This window comes from Suncus etruscus, chromosome 9 (assembly GCF_024139225.1).
Source record: "Suncus etruscus isolate mSunEtr1 chromosome 9, mSunEtr1.pri.cur, whole genome shotgun sequence".
Taxonomy (NCBI): Eukaryota; Metazoa; Chordata; class Mammalia; order Eulipotyphla; family Soricidae; genus Suncus; species Suncus etruscus.
In genome coordinates, this window is record NC_064856.1 from 11,366,072 (window position 1) to 11,382,857 (window position 16,786).

Consider the following 16,786-nt stretch of genomic DNA (forward strand, 5'->3'; position numbering starts at 1 on the left):
TGCCAGGAGCTATTTCTGAGCAGACAGCCAGGAGTAACCCCTGAGGATTGCCAGGTGTGGCCCAAAAACCTAAAAAAACAAACAAACAAAAAAAAAACCCAGCAATAGTGTTTTGATTTCCATTCATGACAAATGATTCCCATTTTCTGTTCATAGTAATGATAAATCTTTGTTTTGTCCATTCTTTTTGCAAATACTGGTTGTCTACTTCCTTCCAAGCACCATTTTAGCTACCTAGGATAAGCTGCTTTCTTGGCAATTACATTCTAAAAAGAAGATTAATATTAGGGTGAGGGATAACTATACAGCTTTTGATCTTTGTTTTTAAGACAGTGATTAGGAAAAGTCTTCACTATGAAAAATGAAGTCATGAAATTTGCTTATACATGGGTGTATATGGAGAGTATTATGTTGAGTGAAATAAGTCAGAGGGAGAGGGAGAGGCATAGAACAATCACACTCATTTGTGGGATTAAAAAGAAAAAAAGAGGGCCCGGAGAGATAGCACAGCGGGTTTGCCTTGCAAACGGCCGATCCAGGACCAAAGGTGATTGGTTCAAATCCCGGTGTCCCATATGGTCCCCCGTGCCTGCCAGGAGCTATTTCTGAGCAGACAGCCAGGAGTAACCCCTGAGCAATGCCGGGTGTGACCCAAAAACCAAAAAAAAAAAAAAAAGAAAAAAAGAGGGGTCGGCACGGTGGCGCTAGAGGTAAGGTATCTGCCTTGCCAGCGCTAGCCTAGGACGGACTGCGGTTTGATCCCCCGGCGTCCCATATGGTCCCCCAAGCCAGGAGGACTTCTGAGCGCATAGCCAGGAGTAACCCCTGAGCGTCACCGGGTGTGGCCCAAAAACCAAAAAAAAAAAAAAAAAAAATAGTGGGACCAGAGAGATAGCACAGTGGTAGGGCATTTGCCTTGCATGCAGCCGACCCGGACAGAAGGTGGTTCAAATCCCAGTATCCCATATGGTCACCCATGCCTACCAGAGCTATTCCTGAACGCAAAGCCAGGAGTAACCCAAGCACTGCCAGGTGTGACCCAAAATACAAAAAGCAAAGAAATATTATGCTATTAATACCCAAAGACAAAAGAGACAAGGGTCTAGAAGACTGGTCTATGATAGGAAGCTTGCCAAAAAGTAGGGAGGGTCCACTTATGGCAGAGAAGGGATCACTATAACAATGATAGTTGGAAATGATCGCTCTAGACAAGAACTGGGTGCTGAAAAGAAGAGGTAAAGTGGTATGCATGATACCCATCCAGTAACATTACTGCAAACCACAGTACCTAAAAGGCAAAGAAGGAAAGAGAGGTAAAGAGGGAAGGAGGGACATGGGCTTGGACGGGAATACACACACACACACACACACACACACACACACACACACACACACACACACACACAGTAGTAGTAGTAGTAGTAGTAGTAGGAAGCATATACTGGTGAAGGGATGGGTGTTGGACAGTGTATGACCAAAACTCAATCATGAACAACTTTGTAACTGTATCTTACAGTGACTCAGTTAAATTTGGGGGGGGGGGGTGTCACACCTGGCAGTGCTCAGAGTGGCTCTGCGCTCAGAACTCACCCCTGGCAGGCACAGGAGACCATATGGGATGCCAGGGTTCAAACCATCATCCTTCTGCATGCAAGGTAAATGCTTTACTTCCATGCTATCTCTTTGGCTCATCAATTAAATTTTTTTTTCATTAAGAAAATAGTAAACAGGGGCCGGAGAGATAGCATGGAGGGTAAGGTGTTTGCCTTTCATGCAGAAGGTCATCGGTTCAAATCCCGGCGTCCCATATGGTCCCCCGAGCCTGCCAGGAGCGATTTCTGAGCATAGAGCCAGGAGTAACCCCTGAGCACTGCCCGGGTGTGACCCAAAAACCAAAAATAAATAAATAAATAAAAATAATAAACAGGGAAGGGTCTTAGGAGGAGGCATGTGAGGTACAGATCTGTACAGCCTGAGGGAGTGAACTTTGTAACTGGTAAGAACCTCCTAGACATGGGAGAGAGGGAACAAGTGCAGAGGCCCCAGGGTGAGAAGTGTGCTCAACATGTTTGAGGAAGTGTGAGGAGGTGAGTGTGGCTGCAGCAGTGAACATAAGAGAAAGTGGTAAAGCAGGATGGTTTGTGTGAACTCAGTTGAGAGGTTGATATGCTCAGGCTCTCCCATGGGGGATGATTTGGATCTGACTGCTTTCAGAAGGACTCTCCTGGACACTGGCAGAAAATGATGTTTGCTTGAACTACTGACAGCACAGCACGGAATTCAGGCTAGACTTTTATATAGATACAAAGGAATTTACTGCAGGTGAGAGCTGGAGTGTGTTTAAAGATGGCTCCATATTATTGCTTGCAACACTTGGAAGGATGGAGCTACTGGCCACTTCGAAAGGGAAAGATGCAGAAAGAATAGTTTTGGTTTTATTTGTATTATGATTATTAAATGTTTTAATACATGATTCAAAGACTTTTTAAGTCTTTTTTTCCTTTTTATTATTTTGGGGTTATACCTGGTGGTACTCAAGGCTTACTTACTCTTGACTCTGCACTGAGGGATCACTCCTGGAGGTGTTCAGGGGACCCTATAGGGGGATGAGAATTGAGCTTGGATCAACTATAGGCAGACAAACACCCTATCCACTCTAGTATTTCTTCAGCCAATCTAAACTTGCCTAAATGAGACAACTGGTCTAAAAATTTAAGTAATAATAGCAATGATACATGGATAAGGCCAGAAGAAAGAAGATGGAGTTGTAGCCAGACTAAGCAGTGTAGTGCTGCTTCCTTTCAGTGCTAAAGTGAATTCAGATCTCATGGTGCCCCATTCAGAAGGAACGGGAACTTGAGACAGCCTAGAAGGTAATGAATGCCAAAGAAATGACAGGAGAGGAATCCCCTTGGGCCCGGCTTGTCTCTTACTCATGTGGATGAACTTGGGGAGTTCCTGCATACACTCTGGCCTCCTGGCATTGCCTCATTCATTCAACCATCTGTTCACTAAGCTCTCAAGCCCCTTTGTCCTGATACAGACTGCACACATTCATGCCTGGCAGCCCTGTGGCCCTGCACGTGCCTTGTTGGCAATGTTCTGCCGAAACTGGGTGGTCACAACTTGGGCAGGCCCTGCCTTCCATTAGTCTCTGTCCAGCCACCTTCCTTCATCCTCTCATCGGCATCCACCCTTCGAAGGTTTACTTCCATGACATCAGAAATGAATCTGTCTTTCTTCCTCTGGGACCCCATGGTAATCCAACTGGAGGGTGGGGGATTTCTCTGAGATCTCTTTCCCTGCCTTTTTGTAAATGAGAGACATGGGACCAGAGAGGTAAGCAATTCTGGCAGCCCATCAAGTATTCCTTTTAGCTCCACTTTTCCAAAAAGAATTCTGACTCTGGGGGCCGGAGAGATAGCATGGAGGTAAAGCATTTGCCTTGCATGCAGAAGGTAGGTGGTTTGAATCCCGGCATCCCATATGGTCCCCCGAGCCTGCCAGGAACGATTTCTGAGCCTGGAGCCAGAAGTGACCCCTGAGCACTGCCAGGTGTGACTCCCCCCCAAATAAACAAAAAACAAAAAATAATTCTGACTCTGGCCACTGCTCAGCTGCTTCCTTGAACCACCCTGACCAAGACACCACCCTTTCCTGTAGGACCATTTTGCTTTTTCACCAAGCCGTTGACTTCCACTGTTGTTCCGGAAGTCTATTCCCGACAGCCAGAGGGACCCTGTTCCAACCCAAGTCAAATTATGTCCCTCCTCTGCCCAGAACCCTGCCATGTTCTCATGTCACTCAAGGACAAAATCGTGTCCTTAAATGGCCTTCCGGGGTCCTCATTCAGGAGGAAGCTGGTGGTCAGTCAGGATGGAGTCAGGGAAGCAGATGAAAAGCAGAGTCATATTCGAAATTCTTTTGGACAGTGGAGCAGAAAGGAATTGCTAGTCTTATGTCTTCACCTCCTGGCTCTGATTATGCAGCACCTGAGTATGTTCCTGACTTAGGATTTTCCTTGCTCTTCTCTTTGCCTTTCCTCATCCCTGCAGGTCCTGTCCCCTTCCTTCATTCCCGGAGTCTCCTCTAAGGGGAGCTTCTCTACGTATGCGTCCTAATCCTGCTCTCTTTCAGATTTCTCTCTAACCCCCATTTATCCCATTTTTCTGCCGTTTATTATCTGATATATTTATTTTCTGACTTTCCCTATTAATTTGTAAACTTAGTATGATAGAAATTTGTTTTTGTTTTTGGTTTTTGGTTTTTCTGGACCACACCCGTTTGATGCTCAGGGGTTACTCCTGGCTAAGCGCTCAGAAATTGCCCCTGGCTTGAGGGGACCATATGGGATGCCGGGGGATCAAACTTCGGTCTCGATCTTTCCTTAGCTAGCGCTTACAAGGCAGACACCTTACCTCTTACCAACTTGCCAGCCCCGAGATAGGAATTTTCATCTGATTTCATCACTGTATTAACACCATTACATAGCACAATGTCTGGCATTTAGCGGACACTTGGTAAAGATTTATGGAATAAATGCATATCTCAGGCTAAGCTGGGCATCTTGTCTTGTCCTTCTTAAAACCACATAGGTCAAACCACAAAGTGGGTCATGGTCAGTCATAGAAAATTCAGCTGGCAGCTTCACCAAAGCTACTTGACCTCACTTTGGTTTCTAGGATAACAGCCAGAGTTGGGAGTGGGCATTGGCCTTGCAGAGACTGAGTTGCAAATGGAGGGTGTCAGCATGCTGGCTCACCTCTCAGAACTGAGCTTAGGAGTATCCTCCTCCTAGTGAAGAAGCAGGTGTATGTTTTTCTCCTGTTCTGGTGAATTCCATCTGCACTCATTAACTGGTATCTCAGGTAGTCTGAGTTTCCTCGTCAGAAATATGGGGACAACATCTGCTAGCGAGGTTTCGAGTGTTCCGGCAGGTATTTAGTAAATAGTCGCAGCTATTTTGTATGTTTGCGACTACAAATAATGAGATACACCATGGAAAGCACAATTGAGGCCACTTATTTTTAGCTATGCAAAATAATAACATTTATTGAGTGCTTTCCATGGACCACTTAACTCTTATTGCCAAGCCTGTGAAGCTGTTCTCGCTTACAGAGGATACTGAGTTGGTCCCAGTGCCCTTCAGCAGGCAGTCACAGAGCTGGGTTTAACATTGCATAATCAAATTTAAGGGCTCCATAGGTCTTCTGAGGAGTCCAATCACCTCCTCTTAGTCTATTTCCCATCTGCAAAAGAGGGGGTTCTCCGTGAACTATAGATGACTCAAGATTTCTGGGCCCCCTGGTGGTGACAGTGTCGGTTGGCTGTTGCATCCTGCAGGTGACCCCTTTCCTGGGCACCAACACCTCTGAGGACTCCAGCTGACCAGTTGCTTGGCTAACGCCCTACCCACTGTGCTATCACTCCTGCCCTTCCTCAGGCCTCTTGCTCTTCACTTTGAGGACTGATGGGCTGAGGTGGAGATATATGGGGAGAAGGGGTGTGTGTGTGTGTGGAATGGGGGAGCTTATAGGGATTTGCTTCCATCCCCCAAATCCTCCAGGGCTGGTCCCTTATGCTGTGGAATTCCAAACATTTCCGATCAGTTAAAGGTGGCTGGAAATACCCTGAGACTTGTCTGGGCTAGTTGGAGGCGTTGCTGGGGTGAGGAGGTTGAGGCCCCAGAGCAGAACCAAGCAAGGTCTGGCCCTCCCCAGAGCTGACCTAGTCTTGGAGCCCATTAACCTCTTCCTGGCATTCTACAGATTTCTCAGGCATTGTGGAGAACAGACCCATTTCTGGCTACCTGTTCCAGAATGTCCCCTCACCGTTTCTTTCTTTCTTTTTTTTTTTTTTTTGGTTTTTGGGCCACACCTGGCATTACTCAGGGGTTACTCCTGGCTGTCTGCTCAGAAATAGCTCCTGGCAGGCAAGGGGGACACCCGGATTCGAACCAACCACCTTTGGTCCTGGATCGGCTGCTTGCAAGGCAAACGCCGCTGTGCTATCTCTCCGGGGCCCCCCCTCACCCTTTCTTAATGCTTACTGGATCTTTGCAGTACCTGTCCATGAGAGAGAACCTAGATAGCCTCTCTCCCATGGGTGAATTGCTTTCCACATCACATCACTAATAGAAGCCCTGTGAGATGATTCCTTTCTCATAGATGAGGAAAGTCCCAGACTTATCCAGATCCACAGCAAGAAGTGTGGACTCACCCCAGGCAAGCTAATTACAAAGCTGAAATGCTACCTCCTCTGCCAGGTGCCCTGTATTGGAGTGGGGCCAGTTTATGCAGAAAGGAGGGAATGGCTGCTTTGCGCCTTGAGGCATAGTTCTCAGAAAGGAGCTAAGGTGTAGGGAGAGGGATAGCCCCAGAGGCTGGACCTGCATTGCTTGGAGGTTGCTACCTCAGCCCTTCTTGCTATTCTTAGGTGCAGTGCTCTGCCCCAGCGAGAGGAAGCCCCTTACCACAAGTGTCTGAACAAAGCAGACACTCTTTGCTCTAGAGTGCACGTGAACTCCTGGATATAGTCAAGCCTGACCACCTGGGGCAAAGCAGACCTGTTGTGTAACCTGGCCCTGCCACCATTCTGAACCCCATTTCAGGAGATGGGATGTCAGGGTGAATTGCTATATCATGTGGAAGTTTGCATGTGCGAGTTGGAAGGTCACATCTATGCATTTTCTGACTTTGTTTCCCCCAGAGAGCTTGGGTGCTTTCTGCCCTGCATGCCAGGAGAAGCCTAAAGGGCAGTGGTCATCTACTTGAAAGGGAATAGGGAGTCACCACAAATGAGCTGCCAGGAGCAAGCTGAGGCAAATTCCAGGGAAAGAATTTTCACATGCATCATCCTGGGGCAGTTCAGAGCTTGTGCTCTAAACCAGGCTACTTGTTTTTTGTTGTTTTGGGGCCACACCCGGTAGTGCTCAGGGCTTACTCCTGACAGAGCTCCTGACTATATGGGGGTACCGGGATCAGCCATGCTGACCTATGTAATGTTACTCTCATCCCTGAACCAGGCTATTTGGATTCAAATCCCAATCCCCTCCTATGAACTACACGACCTTTGGAAGGTGACTTGACCTTCCTGTGCCTGCTTCTTCAACTCTAACTCAGAATAATAGCAACATATACTTCCTGGGGTTCTTGTGAGGACTAAGTGTTTTCATATACCCAAGGAAGCTCTTAGCATTTTGCCTGGTGCATAGTGAGTGCTCAGTATCAGCCAGGACATACAAGGAAGGAGGGTGAGAGTCCCTACAAGTGATCCTCTGTGTCCCCCATAGATCTTTTCTGAGTCATCGCTCTGCATCTGAGCCAGCACTCTGGTTCGGAGTTGGGGAGGTGGAGCGCCCACGCCGGGCTGCTTGGACCGATAGCTTTTTCGATTCCCCAGCGGAGGTGTTATCTCCTCCCGGCACAACCACTTCCTTTTCTGAGAAATGAGCACATCTGTCAGGCTTAGCTTCTTAGAACTCATGGGGAGGAGGATGTGGGGGAGGCGAGGCTGGCAGCTGATGGGGCTGTGAGTGGGGGTGAACTGGAGAAAGATGAAGAAGTGAGGATACCCCTGAGTATTCCCACACCCCAGGCTTGGTCCCTTCCGAACACCCTGCTCAGCCAGTAGCACCAAGGTCTCACCCAGTACTGACACCTACTGCTTGTGCATTCAGTGCCAGGGAAATTGAGGCTCAGAAGTGGAGCTGGTGGCTGCGTTGAGGCCCACCGCCTGGCTGACTCCACTGGATCTCAGCCATCTCTGCGTCCCGCTTTCTGCTTCCCCAGGTCCATGTTCCCCCAGGGGAAGACTGAGTCTGTGCTTTTCTCATATTGCTGCATCCAACAGCTCCCCCAGGAAGGCCGAAGGAAGTGGATTCCAACCACAAACCTCACTTCTTCCGAGTTGCTGCCTGCCGCTTGCTGCCAAGAGAGAGATAAGACCTTTCCTCTTGCCCGTCCCCCGCCCCCTCTCCCTCTCTGACATCTCCCAGGGAGCGCCTAACAAGGCCCTGCTTTTCTATTCAGCCCTCTTTCTCAGGGAAACTGAGTCCAGGACCAGAACGCGACTTTGCAAGTGACTCAGGGCCTCCCCGTGCAGGGCCAACAGGAGGCCAGGACTTGGCACTGTCCCGAGGTTCCTGGCACTTTCTCTGGGCAGGCTGGGAGCCCCTTCCTCTTCTCCACCTACCTTTCCCTAAATAACCACGCAGGAAGGAAGCAGTGGGCCTGGGCCTCCAAGTCACCCTGGAGGAAGGAAAGGTCCGTCTGGCAAAGGCTCTTGTTCCCCACTGCTGTCAGAATGGAAGGGTTTCACTTTCCCTCCCGGGCTTCGTCACATCCTTTTCCTGTGGTACGTACCCAGTTCCCCTCCTCGGATGGAGGGCCAGAGCATATTCTGTCAGCCGTTGATCTCGAGATACTTTTCCCTTCCTCAGGGAACTAGGGCCCCCTACCCAGAATAGAGGCTTGCGCTACCCATGGTACACCTCAAAACTGGCTTCCTTCCCGACTTTGGACAAGCTTTGATGTCTCCGAGCCCATTTCTGTGGGCTTAGAACAAGGAGCTCCCTCTTTACAAGTGCATGCTGCCTGCCATGATAGTTCTTTCTCATTTAACTTCAGTGGGAGCCAGCCCCCGTGGTGCTCAGCCCAGCGGTACTCAACCCTGACAGTGCTGGGGTTCAGATTCCAGGGCTCTCTGCTACTTGAACCATATCACTGGCCTGAAGTCGTGCCCTACAAGAAGTAGGACTGCTTGTGGAAGTGAGCAGAGCACTCCTTCAAGTTTGGAATAAAGATATTGGCACTCAGTTGTTGGTTCAGGCAGGTCACAGGTCAGCAGCTGCATGTGAGTTTAGCTGGACTTACCACCAGGACAGCAGGCAGGCCAGGGACCCAGGAAACATCAGTCGATGCCACCTGGGCACAGTTCCAGGTTCTCTGTGGGAAGGAAGGGGAGGACTAAGTGACGAGGGTGGCTGTCAGAATGAGCAGGAGACAGAACTCCAGGAGATCCCAAACTCATCACTTTCGTGAGTGGCTGAGCGCTGAATCCCTGTTTCCACATCTCCAGAACAAGGAAGGCTATTGACAAGTGTTCTGATTAGCCGTTCCCTTGTTCACCTAAGGTTATTTAATAAGGTATCTGCTGTGTTCCAGGCACAGCACCAGGTTCTGGGAAATAGGTGACAGAATGGTACACAGTCTGGGTGGGGAAGGAGGATGAGAAATCATTCATGTATTCAAGCAAATATGCTGTGCAAGAGGCCAGGGAGTCCAGACTCAGGGTACTTCGTTGACTCCCTTCAGAGAACCTCTGTCCAGTGTGCTGCGTCACTACCAGATTTTTTGTCATCTCTCCACCCTGTCATCATTCAGTGTGCCTGGTTGGCTCCGCTTCTCACAAGGGTGCTCTTCCTGAATCTTTTCCCCTTACCTTTCACCTCCCCCCAGGCATCCATTAGACCTTTTAGCCCTAATTGCCTCCCAAGACACTTGAAACCCACCATTGTCTGTGTCCATTCTTTAAGTGTGTGACCCCATAGACAGCCACACACCATGTAAATAGTACAGAGTTTTTTGCATTGCCTGTTGGGGTGGTATCAGCCTTGGAGAGAATGTCCAGCTCTGGCAGAAGCTACATTAGAGCAGACATTCTGGTGTGGTGTGTTGCTTGATGCTGGAGCTGCAGTGCCAGCCCGGGGCTAGAAAGGTTCAGGCCAGACACCACAGGTCTACACATCTGGGAGGAAGGAAGGATAAGTCAGAAAGCTCTCTGGGACAGCAAAGCAGAGTCTTATAAGTTGTAGTGGAGGGCTAGCAGAGGAAGATGGGTGCAGGGAAGGTGAGTGGGAAGGGATACCCAGACAAAGGCACAGGGGCTTGATACTGGATCGTGTGGAGCCCACTTGTGCCACCTGGACTGCTAGAAGCAGGACTCTGAAAATGCTCACAGCCTTGGCTCATTTTGAGGACTCATTTTTTTTGGGGGGGTAGGAGGGCTTTTGGACCACACCCAGTGGTCCTTGAAGGACTGTTCCCAGTAGTGCTTGGGAGTCGTCCCCAGTGGGGATCAGAAGACCACAGTGCTGGAACTCTACCATGGGCCTCTCCCCTACATCCACGCCCTGGAGACCCGTTTCCTTACTGTTGTTTTCTGATTGTTGGGAAATAGAAAGCTGAGAGGGTTGCCTTGCTAACTGGGAGATCTGCCTGGCTCTGAGCCTTCTGTGGAGGACATTAGCCACCTCCTGTCCCCAGTGGCCCCGAACACAACTCTCCCATATGCTAGTCACAGAGAGACATCCTCCCTGCCTTGCTGCAGCCCACTGTGCCCACTGGCCAAAGTCACTGGGAGCCATGGAACAGCAGTGGGAGCTTATCTCTGCTTTTCCAGACTGGCCCCTCTGCAACCCTGTTTATTTATCCAGAGCAGACGCCTGCTGAGAAAATGGCTGTGTTTGTTTCCAAGTATGTCGTGTGAACCGTGGGCTAAATATACCCACACCGCTGCCGCCCCGGCACCCGCCCGGGAACAGCACGCCCCATTTTGCTCATGTTCTCTGCTGCAAAAGCAATCCCCACAATCCATGGCCCTTGGGACTCCCGCTCCACCTTCCACGGGAGCCAGAGCTGCTGAAGTGGAGGCAAAGGCTGTCCCAGCCAGGAATGTGGTGTGGGGGCTGGGCCCTGCTTTCTGTGGCATTGACATGAAAATGCTCACTTCACCCTGCAGCGACTGTCCCTGGACAGTGAGTGCTTTGTGCCCGTGCAAGGATACAGCCTGTTTACTCCAGACCAGCCCCAGCATCCAAAGTCTCCTGCTCTTGCCAGCCCCCGGCTTCAGGAAAGTTCCCATAGAGGGAGCAAGGCCTCGAGCTTTGGCTGCGGCCCCAGTGCCCCTGATTTCTTTGGGACATTTAGTCCCTTGGGATAGTAGGGCCTTCTGGCCACTTCTCTCATGCTCCCAAAGCCCAGGATCCGTCCTTGTCACACACAGAGCCATCTTTTGTGTGACTTTTCCTGGACCTGCATCATTGCTGGCGACCAGCAAAGTGAAAACTCAAATAAGAATTCTCTTCTAAAAAAAAAAAAAAATTCTCTCCTCTCTTCTCTCCCCTCTCGTCCCCTCTCTTTCATTTTTGGTTCACACCTGGCAGCACTCAGTGGTGACTCCTGGTTCTGCACTCAGAAATCATTCCTGCCAAACTTGGGGGACCTTATGAGATTGAACCCTGCTCGGCCGCATGCAAAGCAAATGCCCTACCCACTGTGTTATTTCTCTGTCCCCTCATGTAAGAACTTTCTTACCTGCCATCATCTGCAGAGGCCAGCCAGTGTAAAGAGGTGAGGGTTACAGGGAAGCACATCCCTATGGCCACCAGCCACAGCCGTGTGCCTCCTAGACTCAGGGTTCTCCTCAGCCTCACTCCTACAGTCCTTTTCCTCAAAATCCCAAAATCCTTTCATGATAGACTGGAGGAGCCTGTCCCCTTTGGTTAGCCAGGTAAGGGTCCTTACTCCAAACCTAAATTGTTTCCTCTGTAAAACGGGACTCAGATTTGTCCCTCTGGGGATTTTGATGAACATGAACTAGACCCATAGTGCCTAGACTGGGGGTGTCAATCCCTTCCTTACATTTACTGTCAGGCTCCACACACCTAACGCTGTTCTAGACCCAGCAAGCAGAGACACGAAATGGGACCTCCACTCTAATCTAGCTCTATCCAGTGCAGAAGGCAAGTCAAAAGGATAGCATAGCATATTGGGGCCGGAGAGATAGTACAGCTTGCTTTGCACACAGTCAACTGACCCAAGTTTGATCCTCAGCACCCCATATGGTCCCCCGAGCCCATCAAGAGTGATTCTTGAGGGCAGAGCCAGGAGAAGCGTAGTCTCTGCCCTGAGTTTGACCTCTATGCAGGAGGTCAGGTCATGGCACATACGTGCTTCAAGTCTCCCAGGCCCTTTCTGCTCCCCTCTGGGACCTGTGGAGAATCATGCACATTGAGCTGTAGCTTTCCCAGAGATTTCCCTGTGTTTCCGGAGTAGGGAGGGAGATGGCCATGAGGCACAGGGAAAGCAAGCAGGAGTGGGGGTCTCCCACTCAGTCCACATTACTCCCAGTGCTTCCCCTCTCCAAGGACCCCCTCATCTGGAATAGCCGCCACTTCTTGCAAGGCCCAGAGAGACCTACTCTCTGCCATAGCACTCTTGAATGGCACCAGCCTCCTGTTTGTCCTTCAAATATCTGGGCACTCAAGAGGTCACTGAGCTCGCTGTCCGCAGTGACAACTGAGTCTACTGACCAGTGCCCAGATCCTCTTTTATTCCCTTGTCTGCTCAGATGAGCCTTACAAAGGCCCTCTCTCTCCACCTTGTCACACCGTATCTTGCTTCATCTAGCCACTTACCCAGCTTTATTTTTATTTTTATTTCTGTTTTGTTTTGTTTTGGGGTCACACCCGCCCATGCTCAGGGGAAATCGCTCCTGGCAGGCTCGGGGGACCATATGGGATGCTGGGATTCGAACCACCGTTCTTCTGCATGCAAGGCAAATGCCCTACCTCCATGCTATCTCTCTGGCCCCTATTTTTCTTGTGTGTGTGTGGGGGGGGGTGGTTTTTGGGTCACACCCGGCAGTGCTCAGGGGTTATTTCTGGCTCCAGGCTCAGAAATTGCTCCTGGCAGACACGGGGGACCATATGGGACTCCGGGATTTGAACCGATGACCTCCTTCATGAAAGGCAAACGCCTTACCTCCATGCTATCTCTCCGGCCCCCCTATTTTTCTTTTTAGAGTTTTTCTTTTAAATTTTCTCTTTGGCGGGCTGGCATGGTGGCGCTAGAGGTAAGGTGCCTGTCTTGCCTGTGCTAGCCTAGGACGAACCGTGATTTGATCCCCCACTGTCCCATATGGTCTCCCAAGCCAGGAGCGATTTCTGAGCACATAGCCAGGAGTAACCCCTGAGCGTTACTGGGTGTGGCCCAAAAACCAAAAAAAAAATTTTCTCTTTGGGTCAGGGCCACACCCTGGGCCTGCAGGCTGCTTGGGTGGAGTCCCAGGTGCCCCAGGTGGACCACCGAAGGCCCTCGAGGGAGCCACCACCATCTAGCTGGTAGGGGTAGCTGGAAACCTGGCCTCAGGGTGGTCTTCCAGTGGAGAGGTATGAACCTAGGATCTAGACCAGCCAGAGATCCTTTTTCTCCCAGGCACATGCTCATTTCTGGGTGTCTGACACCAGGTTTGGAGCTTTGTCAGTTGCCACCACTGACAAAGATTTGGCAACCTGATCTGGCTTCCCTCTGAAGCCTTGCTTCCTGATCTGTAAGGGGAGAAGAGACATCCTGAATTGCAGGATTGAGAGGATTAAAGGACAATTGGGGTTCAGAGCTCACTCTGCAGGAGGGTTCTGCCAGCTCCCTCTTCCTGCCCCATTGGTTAATCGAAGCCCAAAGCCTGGGGCTCTGCTGATTGACCCAGAGCACCGCCTTCTCTTCTCTGTATCACATGCCTCTCTCCTGACTCGCTTCAGGCCAGAGGGCTGTTGCTTCACTCACTGGTCCTAGCCGCAGGCCTGGGAAAGACAGCCTTGCAAAGACACACACAGACACACACACCTAGATTTGCTTCCAGAGCTGGCCTCTATTAACCTGACAGGGCTAGCCTTGTCCTCTGAGGCAGCAGGGAGAGTTGAGCCTTTGGGAGTTTACCCCTAGAAGGGTTGGGAGGCCTGCTAGCTCAGCTCTATGCTTCAGCTCAAGCCCATACCCCTGTGGTGTTCAAACCATTCCACTTGCTCTCACTGGCCCTGCTGCACTGTCACCTTTCCTGCATTCTGTGCTGCCCATCTCTACAGCTTAAGTTCTAGAGCAGCCCTCTTTAGCCCTCTGGCCTGAGGCCAAAAGTTCCCCTTCACACTCTTCTCAGCAATGAGGTCCTCTAACGTCCATGGGATGTATCCCCAACTTACCCATCTATCTGTTTATCTGGCCCAAGCTGGGTCCTAATGCTACCAATCCTAAGTCCCAGAGTCCCTTGTGCCCACATGTCTCCCAGTTCTCTGAGTAGTCAAACAACACCTCTCCTTGTCTCCTCTCGCCTGCAGGACACCTTTGTGGAACTCTATGGGAACAACGCGGCAGCTGAGAGCCGGAAGGGCCAGGAGCGCCTCAACCGCTGGATCCTGACAGGCGTGACTGTGGCTGGTGTGGTTCTGCTGGGCTCCCTCTTCAGTCGGAAATGACCAGACACTGACCGCCCCTCATCCTCGCACCCCACTCCACTCCCCGCCACATCCCTCTGTCCGGCCACCATTGCCACCAGGAGAACTAACTACTCCATGCCGCGCAGCCCATGGCCACCCGCCAGGGTTGGGCCCCTACCTGGTCCCCACAGTTAGTTTTCTAGGATTCACCATGCTTTTGTGAGTGCCGCTTTCCCTCACATTGCAATTCTCCTGGCCTCAGATCCACAGTTTCCCCCAAAATCTGTCCCATGGAAGCTGGCAAGTGTGGGGGGTGTGGCAGGGGTCTGGAGGGCCCTACCTGATTGGTGGATCCCCCCTTATCCCTTAGCCTCCCGGGAATGCTTTCCTGCCAGGGAGCTGGAGAGTTTTCTGACCCTTTTACCCAGAAAGAGACTAGATTGCCTTCGTTTTGATGTTTGTGGCCTCAGAATTGATCATCCTCTCTCCCCACTCCTATCCCCAGGACCCGGACTCCCCTTCTTTCAGCCCCGCTTCCCTATAGCTACGGAGCGGCCACTTCTGACTAGTTTAGGGATTCAGGCTGCTTGAGATAAGGAAGCAAGGACCAGGACCCTCTCCGCACCTCTGGCCTGGCCAAAGTCCTCTCCCTCATCCCAGAGTCCCCTCGGAGGCCTCAGGCGAGAGGTCAACCCCCCAGCTAGGAGGGCGAGGTGGTAGCTGCAGGAAACACCCCATGCCAAAGCTAGGTTGGTCTCTGCTGTCAGCACCACCCCAGTTCCCTTCCCCTCCTCTGGCTCCCATGACCATGACTGAGGGACCAATGAGGAGGCCAGGGCCAGTGCCCCAAAGCTGTTTATGGCTTCAGCTGCCTCACTTCCTGTAAGATCGGCCTGTGGCATCTTTGCTCTGGGCTGTCATCCCTAGGATCCAGGGGCTCTGGGGCCTTGGCAGAGGTGAAGGGGGAGTTGTAGGGAGCAGCTGTGGAAGCCCTCGGGTCTTCCCTACCTCAGGCAGGAAGGGCAGGAAAGAGCTTGGTGGAGAGGAGGAGGCGGCCCAGCAGATGAGGGACCGCCCCGGTTCGCCTGGGCAGCCGGGCTGCCAAGGGAAGGGGGCCCTGGCCAGGAGCCCACAGGCCTCCCTCTCCTCTGCTCCACTCATGGCCTGTCTCACCCTGGGGGTCCCTGGCCACCCCAGGCTCTCTGCTGTACATATTCGAGACTAGTTTTTATTCCTTGTGAAGATGATATACTATTTTTGTTAAGCGTGTCTGTATTTATGTGTGAGGAGCTGCTGGCTTGCTGTGCGTGTGCACGTGGAGAGCTGGTGCCCGGAGATTGGACGGCCTGATGCTCCCTGCCCTGGTCTGGAGAAGCCAGCCGGGGGTCCTGGCTCCTGAGGGGCCCCTGCCCCTGCCCCATCCCCACCCCTCACTTGTCCCAGCTCTTTGAAATAGTTTGTGTGAAAGTGAAAGTGCAGTTCAGTAATAAACTGTGTTGATTCAGTGAACAGATGCCTGGGTGCTCTTTTTTGGGGCAATAGAACAGTGGGGCTTTGGGAAAGGGGGTCCTGGCACCTACTTTGCCACGTGGGAGAACCGTGGACAAGTTTGCATCTTCCTCTCTGCCTGAATTTCTCCACACTGGACAGATAGAATTCTTGTCCACAGGAGCTGACATCCCCGGGGAAAGAAGTGAAATAGCCAAGAGACACACATGTTTCCTGAGCTCCCTCATCAAGGACATGGTGCTGGACAGCGAGTTTCTGCCATGAACAGAACCCAGGCCTTCTCAAACTTCCATGCGGGGTGGGATTGGGGGGCAGGGGCAGACAACTCAGAAGATATCTCAGGCTGTTGTAGGGCAGAGGTGGAAACAATATGAAGCATAACAAGAAAATGTAGGAAGCAGAGGTAAAAAAAAAGGAAGCAGATTGGGAGCCAGAGAGATAATAGCACAGCAGTAGGGCATTTGCCTTGTATGCTGCTGATCTGGGAAGACATAGATTTGATCCCCAGCATCCCATATGGTCCCCCAAGCCTGCCAGGAGTGATTTCTGAGCACAGAGCCAGGAATAGTCCCTGAGCACTGTTGGGTGTGGCCCCAAAACAAAACAAAGCAGATTGGGGACCAGAAAGATAGTACAGTAGGTATAGTGCTTCCTTGCATGAAGCCAACATCGGCTGAGTAATTCTGAGGGCAGAGCTAGATGTAACTTTTGAGCATGTGGCCCAAAACAGAAGGGATCTGAGGCAGAAGCCTCATGCCCCAATCCCAGGGTCTGGATCTGGAAGCAAACGCTGACACAGGAAATAACCCACACACAACAAAGGGATAAAACAGGTCAAGAACTTCCACATGCAAACCTTCTGATCCTCAGAAGCTGATGGCTAAGTTGTGCAAAACCAAAAACCAAAACCGCAAGCAGTTTTGCCAAGACTGGGGTCTATTGGGAAGAGGAAGACCACACCCATGGGGTAGAGAACAGGTAGGATAAGGGACCTATCCAAAAAGTGCTTCAATCTAAAGGTGCTGCCATCCAATGGTTGACAAGCATCAACAAAAAAGCACTAAC

At 51.0% G+C, this 16,786-nt stretch overlaps 1 protein-coding gene across 4 annotated transcripts in view; it reads left to right on the forward strand.

Annotated features, from left to right (window-relative positions):
- Positions 1 to 15,721, forward strand: part of BCL2L1 (BCL2 like 1) — a 57,515-nt gene extending 41,794 nt beyond the window's left edge. For all 4 annotated transcript variants that reach the window (XM_049779367.1, XM_049779366.1, XM_049779368.1 and 1 more), the window contains exon 3: positions 14,114 to 15,721. In XM_049779367.1, coding sequence (XP_049635324.1) covers positions 14,114 to 14,251 — 138 coding nt within the window. In that variant the 3' untranslated portion in view covers positions 14,252 to 15,721. The remainder of the gene's footprint in view (positions 1 to 14,113) is intronic.
- The last annotated feature ends 1,065 nt before the right edge of the window (positions 15,722 to 16,786 follow it).